The 20,700-nt window shown below is 36.9% G+C and overlaps 1 protein-coding gene across 8 annotated transcripts in view; it reads right to left on the bottom strand.

The window, feature by feature from the left end:
* TMTC2 (transmembrane O-mannosyltransferase targeting cadherins 2) overlaps window positions 1-20,700 on the bottom strand; it is a 674,893-nt gene that overhangs the window by 323,266 nt on the left and 330,927 nt on the right. For 7 of the 8 annotated variants that reach the window (XR_004620732.1, XR_004620733.1, XR_004620731.1 and 4 more), the window contains exons 10-11: window positions 20,200-20,314; window positions 7,784-7,847 (exon numbers count right to left, since the gene is read on the bottom strand). Coding sequence is in view for 5 of the 8 variants with exons in the window: in XM_019800450.2 (XP_019656009.1) it covers window positions 7,784-7,847; window positions 20,200-20,314 (179 nt within the window). In the remaining 3 variants the exon portion in view is untranslated. Of the gene's footprint in view, window positions 1-6,053; window positions 6,993-7,783; window positions 7,848-20,199; window positions 20,315-20,700 lie in introns of those variants that run through there. The other variant, XM_019800452.2, reaches the window with a different exon arrangement.

Genomic DNA, 20,700 nt, shown 5'->3' with positions numbered 1-20,700 from the left:
CCCCACCCCATCACAGTGCATATATACACATTCAAAAATTAGTGTTTAAGGATGATTGCATGTGGATTGTAATGAATAACAATGCCCCAACTATGAAAAAACTGTAAATACAGCTTGGTTTAGCCCAACTATATGGTCCCAGGCTAGGCAAAAACTATCCCACACCAACAGTTAGTAATCAAGTGGATTCTACTAATCATCTTTGTCTTCTAAGCATGGAGACTTATAGAAGATAATGAGCAGAAAAAAAATAGCAACCACTTCAGAAATATTTTTTTTCTGGTTTATCTAACATTTTCAAAATAGAAATACAACACAAAACACACTACAACGTAAGCAGAGAGTGGCAGATGTATCCAAAACTAGACTTTGTAACTTGTTAGATGAAAAGAGCTGCACCCATCTAAATAAATGACTGGGGAAGAAGATCTACAGTGGAAAGGAGTTTGAAGGCAGACACAGGTGGGACAAGACTAAAACTGATCTTGGCAAAGCTGAAGCTATCGGGGAAGTGAGCATCTATCTTGCTGAAATTAGACAAGAATTAGATATCGTATTTCTCCTGATGTGCGCATAAATATACATATCAATGTGATGAAGCCTGTTTATGAAGTGAAGTCGAATAAGTGTGTGTTGACTTAATTGCATACCTGTGAATAAACAAGTCTCATTTCAATGATATCTCTGGGCCCATTTAATAAAACCAGGTAAAATGGGGGGGGGAAACTAATGGCAATTTCTCTCTTGATTGAAACCAGTTTATTCTGGGTTTGTCAACTTCTCTCATTCCATTTTCTAACTGTAAAATGTAGAGACGTATTTGAAACTGAAATAACTAGTGAGAGTGGGAAATACATGTGTAACATTAAAGCACATTTTACTCATGAAGTCAATCTGGTGATTCTGAGATCCACATATTATTAACGTCTGAAAGTCAAGAGACACATGGTATATAATTTTCCCACATCACAGAAGCCTGTGGAAACTTTTGGAAGAGGCCATCTGGTTCTTCCTCCATTTGCAAGCAGAAATGCGGTTTAACTGCTTCCCAGACAAATTATTATTAACCGTCCCTTCCTCCCCCCCCTCCAAGAAAATGACAACCTCAGTAATTTTGCCCAAAAAATCTCTTACATGGTCAAATATGAATCTGTCCTATATTTAACTTAATTTCATGGTCTCTTGTTCTATTTAGGGTGGGAGAATCTCTCTCCCATCAATAAACAGCTATTTTCGTAATATTTTCTATCCCTTCCATCAGTGCTGCCCAAATACTTAATTTTTAACTGCCCCCCCCCAATCCCAGCCTTAGTGGTTTTTCTACTGAATAGCCGTCTCCTCTCACCCTCCTCCCACTCCACCACACTTACCATAAAAACGGTAGTCCAAATTGAAAGTAATACATTGTAGAATGTTGACGACCTCATAACACAGCTGCAACTCTTATATAGGAAGCTCATTTCTTTGAATCCTGTACTTCTCATTTTACCTTTGACATATAATCATTGCTAAAGAGTCCAAATGGCTAACACTGGCTTTGATTTTATAATAACACTTTGAAATACTTTATGCTCTAAGTGCCCAGGAAAGGTATAATGTACATATGTAATTTTCTCTTGGATAATCTGATCCTTGGAACAGATTCCCCTTTAATTCATATATAATAACTGCACATGATAGAACATTCATGTAATACTATACATCTTAGAGATCTAAATCTCTGAATACAACATCTAACATAAAAGTCAGGCTGAATCAAAATGAGAAGTAATTTCTTGGTGATTTCAGAACTTCATTTAAAATTATCATAAAAGGGGGCACCCGAGTGGCTTAAGAGGCATCTGATCTCAGCTCAGATGCACTTTTTTTTTTATTTTATTTAAATTCAATTAATTAACACATAGTGTTTCATTAGTTTCAGATGTAGAGCTCAGTTATTCATCTCAGGTCTTTATCCAGGGGTCGTGAGTTCAAGCCCTGTGTTGGGCTCCATAATGGGAATGGAGCCTACTTAAAAAAATAAAAATAAATAAATAAAAATAAAATTATCACAAAATGACAAATGGCTTAATGACATATCTCACAAAACTGTAACTCTATTAGCATTTATCGCATATAGATACGCCAGACCTATATCAATTATGACCTACTATGCACCTCAGCATAACAGCTGTTCACAGGTCTTTGACCTCAAATTCTCTCCTTCTTCAAACAGCATTAGCAGATAAGCAAGTAACTGTGATAAAAGTAATTTACTACTTCAGCCTATGCCCATCTATTTCTAATTTTGTTTTTTTCTTCCTCTTTATACCTTTAGTCTACTTTCGGTTCTTCAGTCCCTAGGGAGAAAATGATCTTTGAAGATCTTTGGTGTTTCTTTGCTCTCTCCTCTACCTGGACACATTCTTAATCTCATATTTAGACATACACACCTCTCTTAACACCTACCTTTAATATTTGATAAATCTATACTTAATACTTCTTTGCTATTTTCTTGTCTCTTTCATTCACCTCCAAACTTACTTACAGAATCACTTTACACTCTGTTGCCACTTCTCCATTTCCTTAACACATTACAAACCTATGCCCACATCACCTGCACAAAGCTGTACTAGGTAGCCGAGGGCATCTTATTCTCTGAAGTCAGCGGACATTCTCAGTCTTTGTTTTCCTTTACTTTTAGCAGCAGTGAGAATTACGCAGTAACACTGATTTCTATGTCCTATCATTGTCTCATAGCCTATGTTCCAAATGTAGATTCCCAGGGGTTTGAAATCGTCTCTCTTCTCTGCTTCTGTACATCTCTCGCCGGTGATCTTAACCACTCCTTTAGCACTATCTCCTTTTTGCAGATAACTCCCATATCTCTATTCCTAGCTGTTGCTTTTCCCCCTCTGCCTACTTGATAGGAAAGTCCCATGGACAATTATAATACCCTACCTCTCACTCAGAATCTACTCGGTCCAAACTTAGCATTGTTGCTGTTGTTTTTTGTTTTGTTTTTGTTTTTTCCCCTTTAAATAAACACACTCTTCTGACTGCCCTGTTTCTATTTAGGGTCTTTCTTTTTCCAAGTTACCTATATTCAAAATCTTAAAACATTCATCAGGCCAACTAACTTTCCTAGTTGCATCCCGTCAAATAATCTTATTTCCCCTGCATGCTCTTTTCCATTCCACTGTGTTTCTGTACTTTCAGGTCATACCTTCTGCTCAAAATTCATTACAATGAATTTTTATTTGGTTTTCCCAAGGTGGCATCTTTCAACTCTACTTTCCCAAAGACAACCCACATTCTTCATTACATCATTTGAATGGCTATCCTAACTATCATTTCATTATGTCATCCTGTTCAACATAATTCTGGAATACAAACTCCTAATTCTTGGTATGGTATGCAGTGACTTTCATCTGGTTTTATCTTCATTTCCAGTTCTATCTTCCCCTAGTTGTCCTCTCTGCCCCTCACCCCAGGCAATATAAACTATACCTGCTTACTATTTCTTGAGCCTAGTTCATGTTTTCTTGGCTAGCTGTCCTTATTCATGCATAGGTCTCTACCTGCCAGAATTCTCTCTTTTCTCCTCCTCCTGTTAAAATCTTTGCCTATAAACATTCTATCATTTCATGATTATCCAACTTTCCTACTCTGACTTAATGCCTTCTAGGACCAATCCAGCTCAAAGTAATTTCTCTCTCCTGCACACTATTCTAGCACTACCTTATATCACTCACAAAGTACTTACTATACGGCATTATTTACTGCCTAAAAGTGTGAGGATTTGGATCCGTGCGTTCTCTCCTCCACTGCCTCCCCATATTTAGATAGTACATTTCTCAAGGTCAGGGTTAGTTTTTTGTAACTTTGAAATCCCACTGCACTTGGCACAGAGTCTTACACAAAGCTAGGATTTGATAAAAAATAAATGATCTGAAATCAGACTAAAAACAATTACATCCAGAAAAATACAAGATATATAGACCTGATCACTAGTAATTACCCCTTTCTAACTTCCAGAGTTCGCTAAAAGCCAAGTAGAAGTGGGTGACTTTGTATTATGCAAATTTCCCATTCTTCACATTAGAAAAAAAATTAAAAATCCATAAGTTAATGCAGAATTTGGCTTAATTCCCACAGGAGGAACAAAACTGTTTCATTTAAATGTTCCTTCTAGTCCTTAAGAGTCAGCATTTTTTGATGTGCACAAGTGAGACAGAAGACAGTGTTATCTTTTTAAAGTAACCTCCACAGAGAGATCAGTTTTATTTACACAAATGAAAAACTAAAAATGGAAAAACTTAAAAATGGCAATTTTGGTAAAGAGTTTTCCCATTATAAAAATGTTTTAGTGTAGTATGAGGTTTAATGTTAGAGTATTCCCTCCTACCCACCAAAAAATCAAATAAATAGGATTTAAAAATGCAATGGTGCCATTTTAGTAATAAATATATTTCTCTAACTAAACGCTTTAGTAAATGACAATGTATTGAATATCCCTGATGAAGAGACAATACCATAATCTAACAGTGAAAATTACATATGCCTGCTAATTTAGACTTTGATTACTTTGGCATTTGATCACTAGAATTCTTTGTATTTAAAATATTCCAAGAAGTCCATTAGCAATTTCAAAGCAAAATGTATGAAAAAATATGGCTTTTGTAGAATAGAAAGAAAGAAAGAAATTCATCATGGGACATACTGAAGAAATAGAATAGGTATTTTATTAAGAGAAATATATTCCACAAATAACAATGTTTTTAATACGATGATAATAAGTGGCAGTACACAGGGTTATAGCCTCATATCTCGCTTTGGAGAGTCAGGGTCTGACGTGAACATTGCTAAAACACCCACATATGGCTCCCGATCGTCATAGCTGGACATTCAAACAATAGAAGAAAATGCCGTTTGAAAAATAAGATTAGAATACTGTGTAGACAAGCAAAATAGAAAAGACAGTGAAACTACTGAAACAGAGAAGGGGAAAGGAGGTTTGTTTACTAGGTCCTTTTGTAAACAGGGAACAGAAATTTATTCAGTGAAAGCACAGAAATAACATAGAATGTTCTTAGGACAGAGGGAAGAACAGCTATGATCAAGATAAATGTTAGGTGGATGCTTTAATTTGGATTGGATGCTAACCGCTAATAAATCATTACGTGGGCTACTGTTTAACGAGGTCTTCTTGGTTCAGAACACAAGCTTCTATTATTGCCAATGTCTTTATGAGTTTTGCCATGGTGGCAACTTACTTATCTAGATTACATATAGAAAACCAAAACACAATTCATAAAACAGATTCGGGAAAGACCCCATCTGTTGACCCACAACTGGAACATCATTTACTTACTGTTAAATTTGAGCTTCCTATTTTATCCGAATCCATAAAATACTTAATTTATTGTCACTAGATAAAGGAAGTAGCATTTGAATAAATGCATTTTTTCAAAAACAGTCTGCAGCATGTTTATGAAGAAACTTTTTGGGGTTTCAGAAAAAATGGCATTAATTTGGGAGACTAAATATTGATTTTATGATTTGGCTAGCCATTTGAAATAAACAATCTCATGAGTCTGGCTTAAATCTGGGTTGCCTCAGTGTCTTTTTCATTTTTTTTAGGTCAAGTCAGATTGCTCAGATAGCTCTTTTCTCACTAATCCGTTATTATGTGAAGTAGACCATCTGATCACTACTTAAATAAAAGTGACACTGATACTCAATGAGTAAAGGTTGAACTTAACATTGTATTTATTATGTGTATTACAGGCATTAATCAATATGAAGGGAACAAAAAAAAAAAAGGAAAGAAAAAGCCCTGATTCTTGCCTTCAACGAAGTTATATAATAATTAAAGATCTCAGGGCGCCTGGGTGGTTAGTCGGTTAAGTGTCCGACTCTTGGTTTCAGCTCGGCTCATAATCTCAGGGTCTTGAGATCAAGCCGTGAGTTGGGCTCCGTGCTCAGCTTGGAGTCTGCTTCTCTCTCTTCTTGCTCCTCCCCCTCTGCCCTTTCCCCCCACACCCCCGTACGTGTGTGCATGTGCTGCTTCTCTCTCGAGAATAAATAATCTTTAAAAAAAATTAAAGATCTCATATTCAACCATTACAAATACTATACAAAGAGGCCCACCTCAGGCATTTACAAAGCTATGCCTCCTGCCTATCTCCCCCTGCACCTTTCAAATCCCTTTTCCTGATCTGTTTTTCCCCCAAAGCACCTATCACTGTCTGATAGCATATATGCTTTACTTATTTTTCTACTTCATTTTCTCACACTAGACCAGGGACTCTGGTCAATTTTGTGCGCTTTGTGTATCCAGTACTGAATACATAAAGGAAAGGACCGTTATTATTTTCATTTCCTAGTCTTCTGGCTTACGTTTCCTACCATATAATTGCATTTTTCCCATAAAGCTTTCTCTTATGCACAGAGTGGCCTGGGTTACAATGTGATCCCACTTATCAACTGTGATACTGAGTGAGTTATTAATTTCTTGGGCTTGGGCAGAATGCGGACCACAGAAGTATCTGTGGGTTGTTGTGAGAAATGAATGAGGGAATTCACATGAAGTACTTAGCATGATGCCTGACACATAATCAGTGTTCGATAAATTTTGGTTGTTATTGTTCTTACCATTATAACTATTAAATTATTGTCTTCTGTTGCAAACAGCTCACCAATTCTTGAAGTACCTCGTAATTAATGAAACTGGGGACACCGACATTCAGAGCTAAGGTTACATGTGGTTGTATGTGCTGGAAACAAAAAAAAGCTACCCCCCTCTGGGCTGGGTTTTGGGAGCATTAATTGTCCTCTTTTGTGCTCCCACAGGACTATATACAGCTCTGCATAGCAATCGCCACACTGTATTTCAACCAGCTGATTATCTTCAGGGTTCTCTGCTCCATTCTGTGGTCTTTTGGGGAATGAAATCTCTGTATCCCATCACAAAGCAGGCACTTACAGATGTTCACCCAATGGACAAGTTACTGTACAGAAATGAGACTTAGCCCAGTATTTGTAGTCACATCACACATGCACTTTCATTACTGTCTCAAAATTACATTTCTCAATAGACAGTCTAGATGTAGAGAGGAAGGGGAGAAGGTTTTAGTATTGGAGGGCGATGCAGAGCCGCGCGTATGAGAATAAAGGCAAGGCACTGGAGGTCAGTGATGTGCGGCGAATAAAAAAGTGCTTAGAAGACAGATATAAAACCAGTTCTTATTTTCTCATAAATGGTTCCTCCATTTCAATAGTAATGATCTAATTTATATCCATCCCACTTTATGGAAGTGTGACTACCCAGGGAAAAATTCTAATAAAAACATACTTGATAAAGTTGAAAAGCACGGTTATTAGAAATGAGGACTGTGTTAGAGGCAGAGACACAGCTCGAGGTCTGAGTGTACGTAAGGATCAAAAAAAGCTTATGATGTTAGGGAGTCCTTAAGTATTTAACACCACAGCAAAAACACTTTCAAGGAACTCATTTTAAAAGCTGACCAAATGCCAAGTATTTGATAATGCTAAAACCTGTATTCAAATGATAAAACCGCACGGTGCATTACACAGGCTAGAAAACAGCAATTTGTACCTCTGCAAAAAGAAAAGAAGCTTGAGCCTGGCAGATTGGATTGTTGAATTAGCCGTTTAGTGAGTATTCAGAGTACGAGATCAGAGAGAAAAAGCCCAGTATCATGAGGCTTCTGTATCTAAAGCTATCACATGCTGTGAATCTATCCCTTTGAGTAATGTTTCCCATTAGGAAGGTACTTACATTAGGTCTCAGTCTGGCCGCCAGATCATAATACTTCTCGGCTGCTTCGTTGAGGCTGGCCTGTCTGTTGAAGATTTAAAAAAAAAAAAAAAAAATCAAACTGTATCATTTATTTTAAAATTGCAGAGAGGTGAACCAGAATCATTATACAGCAAGATAATATTAACTTTTAAAAATATTACAATCATACCAATCAAACCGTAAGTTGCCTAAAGCAGAGAAAGTACATTAAATTGAATGCATGCAACGTCCTTATTGCCTTTAAGGCATTATAAATAGTATCTCAAAATAATCCTATTCAGTAGTTATTATGAGCTTAAATTTACATATTAGGAATTAGAAATGTTATTTTTATTTTCCAAGCTGACCCAGATAATGTTATAGGGTTGGGATTCTCCAGCTTCATCGGGACATCCCAGAAAAATCTTAATTTTTAAAAATAAAATGTCAAAAAATTCTGTATCTATCTGGGAGTCCATTTTCTTTCCAATTCAGGTGGGGAATCTTCCATTGTGTGCAACCTGTGGGGGGAAAAAAAAATGTGCCAGATTCTTCCTCTCCTTGCTCTCTGCACCAGGGGGAACCCATGACATAGCCTCAGCTAACTGGATGTTCTTGCCTGGGACTTCCATTTCTGAATGAGAGACAGAAAGATGAAAAGAGGGCTAGATTCACAACAACCGTGGGAGCAAAAGGCTATACCCTGGTCAGACTCTTCCTGTAAGCAACTGCTACTGCGTGTCCTTCCTCTTGACCCTTCCAGGGCACTACCTTGTTTCCCCCTGCTTCAAGCTATGTCCTCTGGCCTTTAGTGAATTCTGTCATCCTTGAAATAGCCAGTTTCTCTTTACTACCGCCAAATACCATGAGTGGAGCTGTTGACATATACAAATAAGATACGCACTGAATTTTAATAAGTTTATGCATTGTCTGTTCTTGCAATTCAAAGCAAACTCCTGGATTCAGCCAACTGGTTCGTAGGAGAAATGTCAGGGTCCTGACGAAGCCTTACCAATTAGCCATCAAGTATGTTTTTCAATCATGTATGTTGCTTCAGGAAACCTGCAAAGATGGTAGGTAAAAAGGGACTAGACGCTCTTGCAGTTGTACTGTAACTGGTGACTATATTTGCAGAGTACAGGAATGCCATAAAAAATGTCAAATTTGGGGCGCCTGGGTGGCACAGCAGTTAAGCGTCTGCCTTCGGCTCAGGGCGTGATCCCGGCATTCTGGGATCGAGCCCCACATCAGGCTCCTCTGCTATGAGCCTGCTTCTTCCTCTCCCACTCCCCCTGCTTGTGTTCCCTCTCTCGCTGGCTGTTCCTATCTCTGTCAAATAAATAAATAAAAAACTTTTAAAAAAATGTCAAATTTAACTTCAGATGATGCATACAGCACACCTATAATGTAAACAATAATAGTAAATGGCTTGGGGCCTGCGGTTAAAATGGAGTAGTTTCTTTTGAAACTGTGATGTTAAGAAGCTTCTGATGGAATTCAATGGAATATCACTGAGCCATAAAAAAAGAAAGAGATCTTGCCATCTACAACAACATGGATGGATCTAGAGGGTATAATGTTAAGTCAGGGAGAGAAAGATAAATAAGATAGGATTTCACTCATGTGTGGAATTTAAGAAACAAAGAAAAAGAGACAACTCCCCGCCCCATACACTCTTAAACACAGAGAACAAACTGGTGGTTACCTAGAGGGAGCTGGGTAGGGGGATGAGTAAAACAGATAAAGGGGATTAAGAGTACACTTATGCTGAAGTGCACTAATGTACAGAAATGGTTAATCATTGTATTTAATTGCTATATTGTACCCCAGAAACTAATATAACACTGTATGTTAATTATACCTGAATACAAAATAAATAAATACAAAACAGGGCAGGCAGGAGTGGGGAAGGGAAGAAGCTTTTGGGGTGAGAAGATGACAGAGAGGTCAGAAATAAAGAGGAGAAACAAAAATTAACTCTCTCAATTAGAAAATCACATTCAGGTTTTAAAAGAGAAGGTTCATTAGCCTATAAAATTGAATTTGCACTTTGGTCAAGTGCAAATAAAAACTATAAAGACATATCCCATGCAACCATATAAATTATAGGAATAACTGAAGATAACATTTCTCTGGAGATCAGGACATATTTTTCTAATTTTTAAAGGAAAAGTAATTAGAAACACTGCTATTTTTAATGGGGTTATAAAGAAAGTAAAAACCCCTGACCTAAGGCTCTACTGGACTCATGACTGTTAAAACGTGCTGTTGCAATTTATATTCTCATAAATGTTGGAAGTTCAATTTCAATATGTCAAGAAAAGTACTTTAGTCTGGTATGAAACAGTAAAAACTCCCTTGCTAAGGTATTTAATGAAGGTTCCCTCCACCAAATTATAGAATCACTTTGGTTCAAATTCATATGGAAATCTGAACCAGAATTCATTAGGTCATGCCCTGGAAGGGTTTTCTCCAGAGGAAAATAAGAGGCAGGGAGGTAGGAAATTAGAGTAACTTAATACTACAAAGAAGTTAAGTTACTTTGAAGCAAAATCAACCAATAGATGTCTAACATGGAAAGCACAGCAAACATTAATGTTCATCTTTAGGGACATCCAAATTCATCAGGTAGATAAGGATCAAAGAGAAACTGAGAAATTCACTAGATGACATGCCTTTAAAATAATAATCAACACAACTGAAGAGGGAAAAAAAGGTTTTCTGCCCCAAAATGGTTGTTCATTTTTAAAGTCTTCATTGTCTTTAGTGGTTTAATTCCCAAAGGAAATATCTAGTTTAGAAGGCTTAGTTTCTTAAGCTAGAAGTAGAATTGATGATATTCTAATGAAATAGAAAAAAAAGTTTATTAGATTTGTCAAATAACTGTGAAAATTAATTTTCACTCTAGGATGGTAGGGGAAAGAGTGTGTCAATTCTACCCACCGAATGTTCATTTATATTCTTGTTTTATTCTCTAGACAAGAGAGAAAACTCATGAGGAACTGTCCTCATGTCCGCTTCATAGTATATGCTATATTTCATACTCGCCTGCAAGAAGCATCATGGGAGTACTTAATAAATCTTAATTGTGAAGATGACTGAATCAATCAATATTAAAAAACTAAGTTAATTAGAATATTCTGCTAGCTGTATAGGGGATTCTTAAATTGTCAAGAACCTCAACCACCGAATTGTTCGGATAGACTGCAGGATTCAGGTTGCCAAGACTAGTAGGATGGAATTATTTAAAGAAGCTGATGAATAACTTTTCCTAAATACCCATATCCTTACTTTCTTCACTATTCCTTCTCTGGGACAAAAAATTTCTAAATCCTCTACCTATGTGTCACTTACAAAATACGAAGAATTGATTATTTCATGTTCCAACAACACTATGAAGTAATTGCTATTATTATCCCCATATTACAGATGGTTAAAATGAGGTTTAGAGAAGTGGATAACTCCCCCAAGGTTATACAGCTGGAAAGTGATTGATCTGGGTGAGTCACAGTCCCTACAGGTAAGTATCTGAACCACAGAATCGTACTGATATCTTTGTATATACTGAGATGTAGCAGAATGATATGTGATACGTTGTTCTGTGGCAGTTGACCCCAACAACTTCTACGTCAAACACAAAGAAAGGAAGAAAACATGCCTTTTGATTATAATGTTAAAAAGCCACGATTTAAGTGTAAGAGATGAGATCTGAAAAGGGAAGAATATGGAGGACATTTGCAATTACAGGTTTTACTTCCTGCCCACCTCCATCTCCCATATTGACAGAAGTGCACTTCACTAGATCAAATTGAGCAGAAGACAGTTTTCAGAATGGAATGAAATGCACTATTGTGTTAAGCCTGGTGTATCCCAAAGAGGGGGAAGGGGAGGAACTGAGGGGAAGGGCAAAGAAATAGGGAATGAGGAAAAGTGAGAACAGTGCTAGATACTCACTTCCTTACCCCCACCATCTCCCATTTTTAGGGAAGGGTCACAATTAGATATGGAGGACAATCCTAAGTTGCCCATGTGTCAAAGTAGAAGACTTAGAAAGTAGGTAAAGGGGAAAAGCAGTTGGCTCTGCCAAGAAATCTCCCAGGCCAGATGTAGACAACCTTGCATTTTGACCACAACACACTTTACAAAGCCAGTAATGAAATAATGCATAATAAAAATAATTTATACCAGGAAGCTACACTAGGTCCAGATGGGTGACTACCCCCATCTAACATGCCATCCCTAAGAGTCAACATAAAGTTATGTCCCATATCACCTAGCCAACAATAGACTTATCAACTGGAGAAGCAGATGGAGGCTCCCATCTCATTGCCAACTCCCACCAATCATATATGTAGGGGCCTCCCCCTCTTCACACATCTGTGGCCTCTCACGACTAGGAGAGGTAAGGAAGTAGAAAGAGCCTACATGGTATTTGTAAACTGGACTGTGAAGTAAACCTTGAATTTCCAAGAAATCACTGAATTGTGCTTTTAAAATCTTTAAGTTTTTCTGCTATCGGTGAAAAGGTGCGCTCCAAGTGAAAACAAACAGTAATGAAAGTCACAAACAAATGTCATTATCTGATTACTATAGAACTCCATTTTGTACATGGGACTATGAAACTTACCTTTGTTAAAAATATAGAAATATATTTCAATATATCTAATTCCCCTCCCTGGTGTTATTCTGTAATAGAAAAGTTATCTTTTGGAACACAGGTTTATGGCCCAAGTTTCTTAAAAGAAAAGATATATAAAGGAAATTTGGGAATCAATGATACTGTGAAATAACAACTTAATATACTCTGTGAAATGTTTGAGGGGAATCTGATTTAGGGAATCATTTATAATTACATACATTTGTATGTATTCTGTGAGAATTATAAAATTAAAGGTTCTAAATTCAAAATTACTTCCTTGAAAATATAAAAAATAAAAACTCTAGTAGCATTTAGAAGACTATAATTATTAGCAGCTGTGAACTGTCAATTTTAAACTAAAAATTATTTACTATGGACAATAACCACTGTTTGACTCATACAAAAAATATTTTATTAAAGTCTTGGTGATTATTCTAAGATAACTTACACGTTTTTTTTTCTCCTCCCTCTCCTCCCTGCCTCCTCCTTCTTCTTTCTCCTTCTCTTTCTCTTCCTCCTTCTTTTTCTAACTAGAAAGCTATCTGTCCTTGTATCGTTTAAAGTTTTTTTCCTCCTCCTCCCTCTCTCTGTCTCCCCCTCCTCCTTCTTCTTTCTCCTTCTCTTTCTCTTCCTTCTTCTTTTTCTAACTAGAAAGCTATCTGTTCTTTGTGTCATTAAAGTAAAATGAACAGTAGCTGAATTTTCCTGGGTTCTTGCCAACAGCTAAACTGAACTGTAGCTTAAGTTACTCAGAGCAGCACTAAATTTTAATTCTAATTGATAAATGCATAGTAGGAATAGAAGCAGAATTGAGACAAGCAAGGACATAAAAATGTGTGGAAAATTTTAAAAGAGCCAAACTAAAGTCACACGTATATAAAAACAAAGAAGCAGTAAAGATCCTTATAATGAAACTCCTAGAAGATATTGTTCATGACCACCAAGACATCTTAAATGAAAACCTCTCTGTCAAGACATCAAAAATAGCTTTATGATCTGTTGGTATCCATCTCAGTTCTAAACATAAAAGATGGTGAGGTAAAGCAGAAATGTAGCAATAACGGAGGAAAGGTTAGGCTGATGGTGTAATTTCACAAAAGATTCCTCTGAGTTAGAAACTTCTTGATGCCCCATGACAGTCTGAGTTCATTCTTTCGTGGCCTCGAATCTTTCAGGGCTTCTAAGGACAGGTTAAGCCTAGGTTTTAAAAGATACATAATGAAATGTACCAGGAAAATTAAAAGGGAGGAAATATTTATTGGTAATGTCAACTATTATAATGTTCATATATAGTAATTAACTCATGTTCAGTTTGTAATGCTTGGGTGAGGAGAAGAGTTGAGAGGGGTGGAAAGAAGAGAGGCAAGATAGAACTTGCTTGCGGGGGGTGGGGGGGGTGATCTAAGAACCAACAACGTAAGTATCACCTGGGACTTGTCAGAAGTGTAAAACCTTAGGCACCACCCAAATATACTAAATCAGAACATGCATTTTAACAAGATCCCCAGGTGATTCACACACGTTATTGCTGGAGAGGCACTGGGTTGGAATTGGAAGATTCTTCCCTTCAACCTCATCTGCCACTGCCCTTTGCTTTAAAGACCTTATAACCCATCATAACCTAGTTGAAATAAGCCCCCTTCGGGCCAAAAGTTGGCACTAAAGTACAATTTATAATTGAAAAATCCAATGACTTTTTGAGGAGTTTTTGGTAATTTTGGAAGTGTTAAAGAGGAAAGACCTAGAGAGCTTTGAAAAACAAACAAACATGTATATATCCAACACGTGTATGTGTGTACATGTGTGTATGTTCCCAATCTACTTCGAGAAATAATCTGATCTGGTTTCCTTTTCTCTTAAGAATTTAAATTTTAAGTCACTTCCAGTGGAATTTATAAAGAAATTAGTACATTTAAATTCTCAATTTTTAATATATTTAAATTACATAAGATTGTGTTGAGCACAGAAACTTAAAAGATGACTTTTTTTTTTTTTCATATGTTCATTCTGCTTTCTAGAAGTCAGGGAAGCAATGGGAACCAGTTGGTACAGTACAGTTTTGCTTTCTCTACTACCTTAGGGAGCAATGACAACCTGGGCCCTTAGTCTTAAAAAAACTGTAGTTCATGCTTAGCTCAGCTCTAAGTGCCCCTTGTCAGACACCATACCATTCTAAAAACTTAATATCGTTTTGAGAGTACAAATGTGGCATTCTCCCTATGAATGTAAATCTACTTTCTAAAATTTATCATAAAGAGGTAATTTAATAATATTAGAAGATCTTACTATTTAAGACTTACACACCTGATAACCTGTTACTCTATAAATCCTTTCTCCAACAATACATTCAAGAATCACAGCCTCGGGGTAGTCAACCAGTTATAAAGACACAAGGGAGCCAATGTGACACAGTGGACACAGTATTATACTTGGCCAGAATACACTAAATTCAAATCCCAGTTTTACCAACTGTGGGAAATACTGACTCTCTTTAAGCCTCAGTATCTTCATATGTAAAATGGGAATACTATTGTCTACATCACATATGTGTGATTATAACTAAGAGAGTGACAGATGTAAGATGCAAAATATAGTACCAGGCAGAAAGGAGATATTTAAATAAATGCTATTTTTGTTCTTCCCTTATCCTGTAAGTGGATTAAAATTTTTTTTTTCTGCCAGAGCCCATGAACGCTATGGATCAGGTAAAGTTTGTTTTTAGTGCTTCTGGAATTCCTCCCGGTATCAAGTATCTCTGTGCTCTTTCTAGCTTCTAGTTCTAGGAGAACATGGAATAAATTCATTCATACAAAATGCTCCTAACAGAATAATTGATTCAATACTTCCTTCTTACAACTCTATAGATATAACTCGACTGAGTTCTAGCATTTTGAATTACTTTGATATTTTCCTTTGATGATAACCAATCTTCTTTTTTGTAATACTCTCATCTGGAAGCATCTAGTACTTTCCCCATTTTATTTGAAGTACTAAAAGTGTCAACACATATAGTTAATGTTCATTATGTCAGGCCACTCAACATCTGTGATCACCCTTTCTATAAATATATTCAGTAATTAGCTGCAATGTGGATCCCACCTTCCCAAGTAAGGCAGAAGCCAGAAATTCCCTCTTCTTCCAACTTTCTAGTAGCCAAGATTCCAGCACATGGCCCATGTTCCACCAATCAGATGCAGCCTCAAGGGAACCGAAGTCAAAAGTAGGCCTAAAAGGAGGCAGCTGCACCCAAGAGAATCACCCAAGGACTGTGGCGCTTCCTCTGGCTGGTTCCTTGTGGGTGATGGTGGCAGAGCCTGGGACTGTAGAAGCTGCTGACTCCCAGCGAAAGCCACATAGAGGGTTGGGTATTATTTCTGACTACGTAGAGTGCTCTCAAGCCAGACAGTAAGCCTCTGTGCTACAGAATACTCTTTCATAAATCCTGTTTCTGCTTAAACTGGCAAGAGTGTATTCTTTAGTTTGCAACTAAAGAGTATGACCCGTACAGGGAGACAGGTTTAGGAGTAGATCTATTTTCAGCAGTTTTGCTTTCAATACGATGACTGAAGGCCTTCATCCTAGCTTTGAAATTTCCTCTATCTGTTGATAATTGCTTATGTGTTCTATGCTTGCCTTCAGAAATTTTCTGTTTATATTAACATTTATATATACAAAACCAAATAAAACTATATATGTGTATAAATGCTATATATAACTACATACACACATACAACATATAATTATACACTTCTTTATGTATATACAAATGACACTATCACATACTATATACATACCACATATATATGTGTATATATATACCTGTATACTACATATAATTATACTAACACGTATATATTAATGTACATATAATGTTCTCATTCTATCCTCCAATCTTTTATCCTTTCAGTCATCATTTTGAAGTCTTTAGCACTTTCCATTAAATTCTGAGAATAAATCTATAACTTCTATTTAAATTAACAGTCTCTCAATTTTTACCCTGTCCCCGGTTGCAGTTATAAACTCAAAGATCCTGTTAATCTCTTGGTAACTTTTCTAATGTCATATTGTTCCTCTCCCAAACCACCTATTTCATTTTCTCAGATGTATTTTGTGTCAGTTAGGCTAGGTTAGGTTACACTGTTGTAATATAAATACATCCTAAATCTCAATGAATCAGGATAAAGTTTATCCCCCCCCCCCTTTTGGTCACTTCAGGATCTATTTCCAAGACAGAAAAGGGAAAATCAATGACTTTTATAGCTTTGGCTCAAAAGTGACATATACCATGTTCACACAGTTCAACAATCCAAACTAAGAACCATGAAGTTCTTCAACGTGGAAGAAGGCAGAAATGTACAATCCTATTATGTTTATTAAAAGTGGAAGGCCTACATATTTGGTGAATATCGTTGATATTCCTATACTACATAGCGTTCTTGTGAATCACCTTGATAACAGGAATTATAGATGTTGTAAGTGGCTCTCAGGTTTTAATGTAAAACTCACTGCATAGATGAGGGCTCTATACTTGGATACATCTGATTTGTCATTCTTATCTGAAATGCCAATTTGAAATCCAGTATTTCAAAACTTTCTATATGCTGATTCTATAGAGACAGATTATCCACTATTGAGAGTTGAAATGTGTGTATCAGAAATTTCTCAAATTTCAAGCCTCTTGAAGGTCCCAATAAGATAAAGATTTGTCCCTTGATGGGTAGCCCTAGGAACTCACCTCTTCCAATCCGGTCTCATCTAGGTGGAATGACTTTTTCTTTCCCCCCATTTGTGATGAGCAGTTTTTCCTCATTGATAGATTCTTTGGATCATTTCATTGGGAATTGGCCAAGGAAAGGAAGTTAAATGTTTATGTTCAAACCATTTCTTGAACTATAACATTTCCTAAATTGCTGATTTTGTATATAAGGGTAGCCATTAATCCAACTAACCTAGACACAACCAGGGAGACATCTACACTTTCCCTCATACCCTGCCTCATACTCTTTACCTCACCAAACCCTGCCAATTTCGTCTCCTAAGTATCTTTCAAAAGAAGAGAGCTCTGAGGGAAAAATTAGTATCAAAGTCAATTTACAATAATTTGGCATCCCCAGAGGAAATTACACATCGGAACAGATAAGCAAGATCTTGATAGCTAAGGATTTTGATAAGGCTGCATTCAAGGCAAAACGAGTAACCTTTCTTACTCCTTTCGGCAAAGTCCTAAATGCTGGTGATGAATAAGGAAAAGAAGTTGGTGTTCAACTTGCAAGGTAAGTGCTCAAGAAATACTTGAATTTAATAAAGTTGAAAAACAGAAAACTACGTAAAAACATTCATGGGGGCTGCCACCAAGTGGAGTAGGATATAGCCAGGCTGCTATGGTCATAATTGCAATCAATATTAGGAAAGCGCTGACAGACTGCACCTTAATGAGGAATGCAGACTGCAGAAAGCTAGAAAGTAGATTCTGAAAAACAGACCCTAAAGATTTCCACATCGCCAATGTATAACAAAAATTTTTCACTGGTTTCTAACACTATGGTAACTGAGGAAAAGTTGGAAGTGATATATTTAACAAGGACCTTTTTTGTAACTTTCTCATAATGGGTTTCCATTGGTAGACCTTAAATTTCAGATATTGATTTAATATGTAGCAAAATACCTTGTGGAGGAAAGTATCTATTATGATTAAGATGAATTAGCCTGTAGAAAGTTGTGCATATCCATCCTTGCAAATGGCTTACTGTGACTAAAAGCACAGTGTTTTATTCATGAAGAGGAGAAAGCCCTCTCCCTATAACAGCTCCTAAGCCTGTCATGCAAATGAAGGTGCCTCTTTAAAAAAATTATCCTTGCATTGAAGGTTCTTAAGATTAGCTATAGTTTATTTTTTTAAAGATTTTATTTATTTATTTGAGAGAGACAGAGAGCACACATGAGAGAGAGAGAGAGAGAGAGAAAGAGAAAGAGAGGATGAGAGAGAGAGCGAGCACGGGTGCGCGAGCACTAACAGGAGCAATGGGGAGGGGCAGAGGGAGAGGGAGACGCAGGTTCCCTGCTGAGCAGGGAGCCCAGCTGAAGGCAGACGCTGAATGAATATAGTTTATTTTATAAATATACCAACAGTTGATTGAATGCTGGTTTCTCTTTGTAGATAGCAGCTTTAGGAATGTGAAATGTTAAATGTGGAGTGAACGCATTCAACTGAAATCTCACAGTACACTTTCCTCTCAGACTTTGAATTTCTTATTTAAAACTTATAAAAAGCTGGGGTGCCTGGGTGGCTCAGCTGGTTAAGTGTCTGCCTTCGGCTCAGGTCATGATCTCAGGGTCCTGAGATGGAAGCCCCACACAGGGCTCCCTGCTCTGCGGGGAGTCGGCTTCTCCCTCTTCCTGCCCTGCCATTCCTCCTGCTTGTACTCTCTCTCTATCTCTCTGTGTCAAATAAATAAATAAAATCTCAAAAAAAAAATAAAACTTATAAAAAGCTAAGTAGGAAGCCATGTGGTTATAAAAGGGCAACACAAAGGATCCTGTGGTATTGGAGATAGTCTGTACTCTGACTACACTGATGGATACACAAACCTACATACACGTGACAAAAAAGCAAAGAACTAAACACACACACACACACACACACACACACACACACACACACAGAGATACGAGTAAAACTGGGGAAACTCAATAAGACCAGTGGATTGTATCACTATCAATATCCTGCTTTTGATAGTGTACTGTCATTCTATACTATATCACCATTGGGGAAACTGGATAAATGGTACCGGGGATCTCTCTGTATTACTTCTTACAAGAGCACTTTTTCTGCATATAAAGGATCTCAAAAAGTAAACAAAACTACTTTTCTTGAAAGCCCATGTATTAAAGCCATCCAACTGTGAAGCGGTTTCTCTGGTATTTTTCTTCCCTATTAAGAGTAATCTAAGTAATTACAAACCTATTCCTAGAGCCAAGCGCAGAGCCCATGGTGTGGATGTCAGCTAATGAAGGATTTAGGTGGAGATTTAATCCCGTGAAATTCAGGTAGGGTACGGGAGAAGGGGTATACATGTTGCTAAAAGAACAAATAACACTTTTAAAAAAAATGTATAAATCATTTGAGTTTCTTAAAAACATTCTCCTTTAACCTAAAACACCACTTATAGATGCATTAACTTTCTTTTCATATTCACAACAAAAATTGTTTTGTTTTGCTATTATTATAATCAGCCTTCATAATATCTTTCTGAAAATAGAAGTACTAAAAGGTCTGCAAAGATATATCATTTCCATGCATAGCAACACTGCTGAATACAGCACCATTTTGAGACTTTGACAGCCCTTAGCTATATTTGTACTTGACAATCCTCTCCACAACCAAACATAATAAAATGCACTCACATGCCACATTCAATATAATTAATATAAAACACAAATACTGAGATGCAGTTGGTTAATCCACATTTTTTGTTTTAGACATTTAAATAGTTATTAATTTTAATTTTGCAATTTTCTGTTTCTATTTTACAGTCATTTTTGAAGGTAAAGGAAAATGGTTCTCAATAATTTTCAGAGTCCTGAACGCTTACATGCCCTCCATACCGCACACATAAACTATAACAAACAAAATACTCCTGACTGATTTTACCATGGTAAAACAGCATCATTCACTTCAAGAACGTGGAATAAGGCAGTAGGACAGGGGGCTTAGTCTACATAATTGCTTTCCCAAAGCCACCGTGTTGGTCTTCGAAGGGTCAGTAGCAACACTCACCGGAGCATGTGGGCAGCACTGAAAACCACATCGAACTCCGTGCTGTCTAATTCGGCTGCTTTCTTTGCCATCTCTGCTGCTTCTATGAGGCGAGCTTCTTCCAGGAGAAATTGACCTGCAAGGTACAAAACCAAGTGAGCTTCAACTTGGAAACTACTACTCTAAACCTGTGAGACAAAGAAAGTCACTACAGAGAAAAACAGAGTGGTAATCATGATTGGAAGCTAAGATTTACGTGTGCTGTCCATCAACATCTCGTTACTTGGTCATATTTTATATGCCTTTCCCTTAATTGCAGGACATCCTAAAGTATCTGTCTGGCATATTCACAGAATGGGGTTTTCTTTTTCCCTTAAAAAAAAAATCCCATATAGACTATTGAACCAAGAAATAAAATGGATACAGTTGAAGATATATTACAATTAAGAGTTGAGTTGATTTTCATTATTAGTCGTTTAAAACAGCTTGTCTCTGATGCATATGTACAAACAAGGCTATCTA

The sequence above is a fragment of the Ailuropoda melanoleuca genome, chromosome 15, assembly GCF_002007445.2.
Source record: "Ailuropoda melanoleuca isolate Jingjing chromosome 15, ASM200744v2, whole genome shotgun sequence".
Classification (NCBI taxonomy): Eukaryota; Metazoa; Chordata; class Mammalia; order Carnivora; family Ursidae; genus Ailuropoda; species Ailuropoda melanoleuca.
This window is presented reverse-complemented; position numbering and strand designations above follow the sequence as displayed.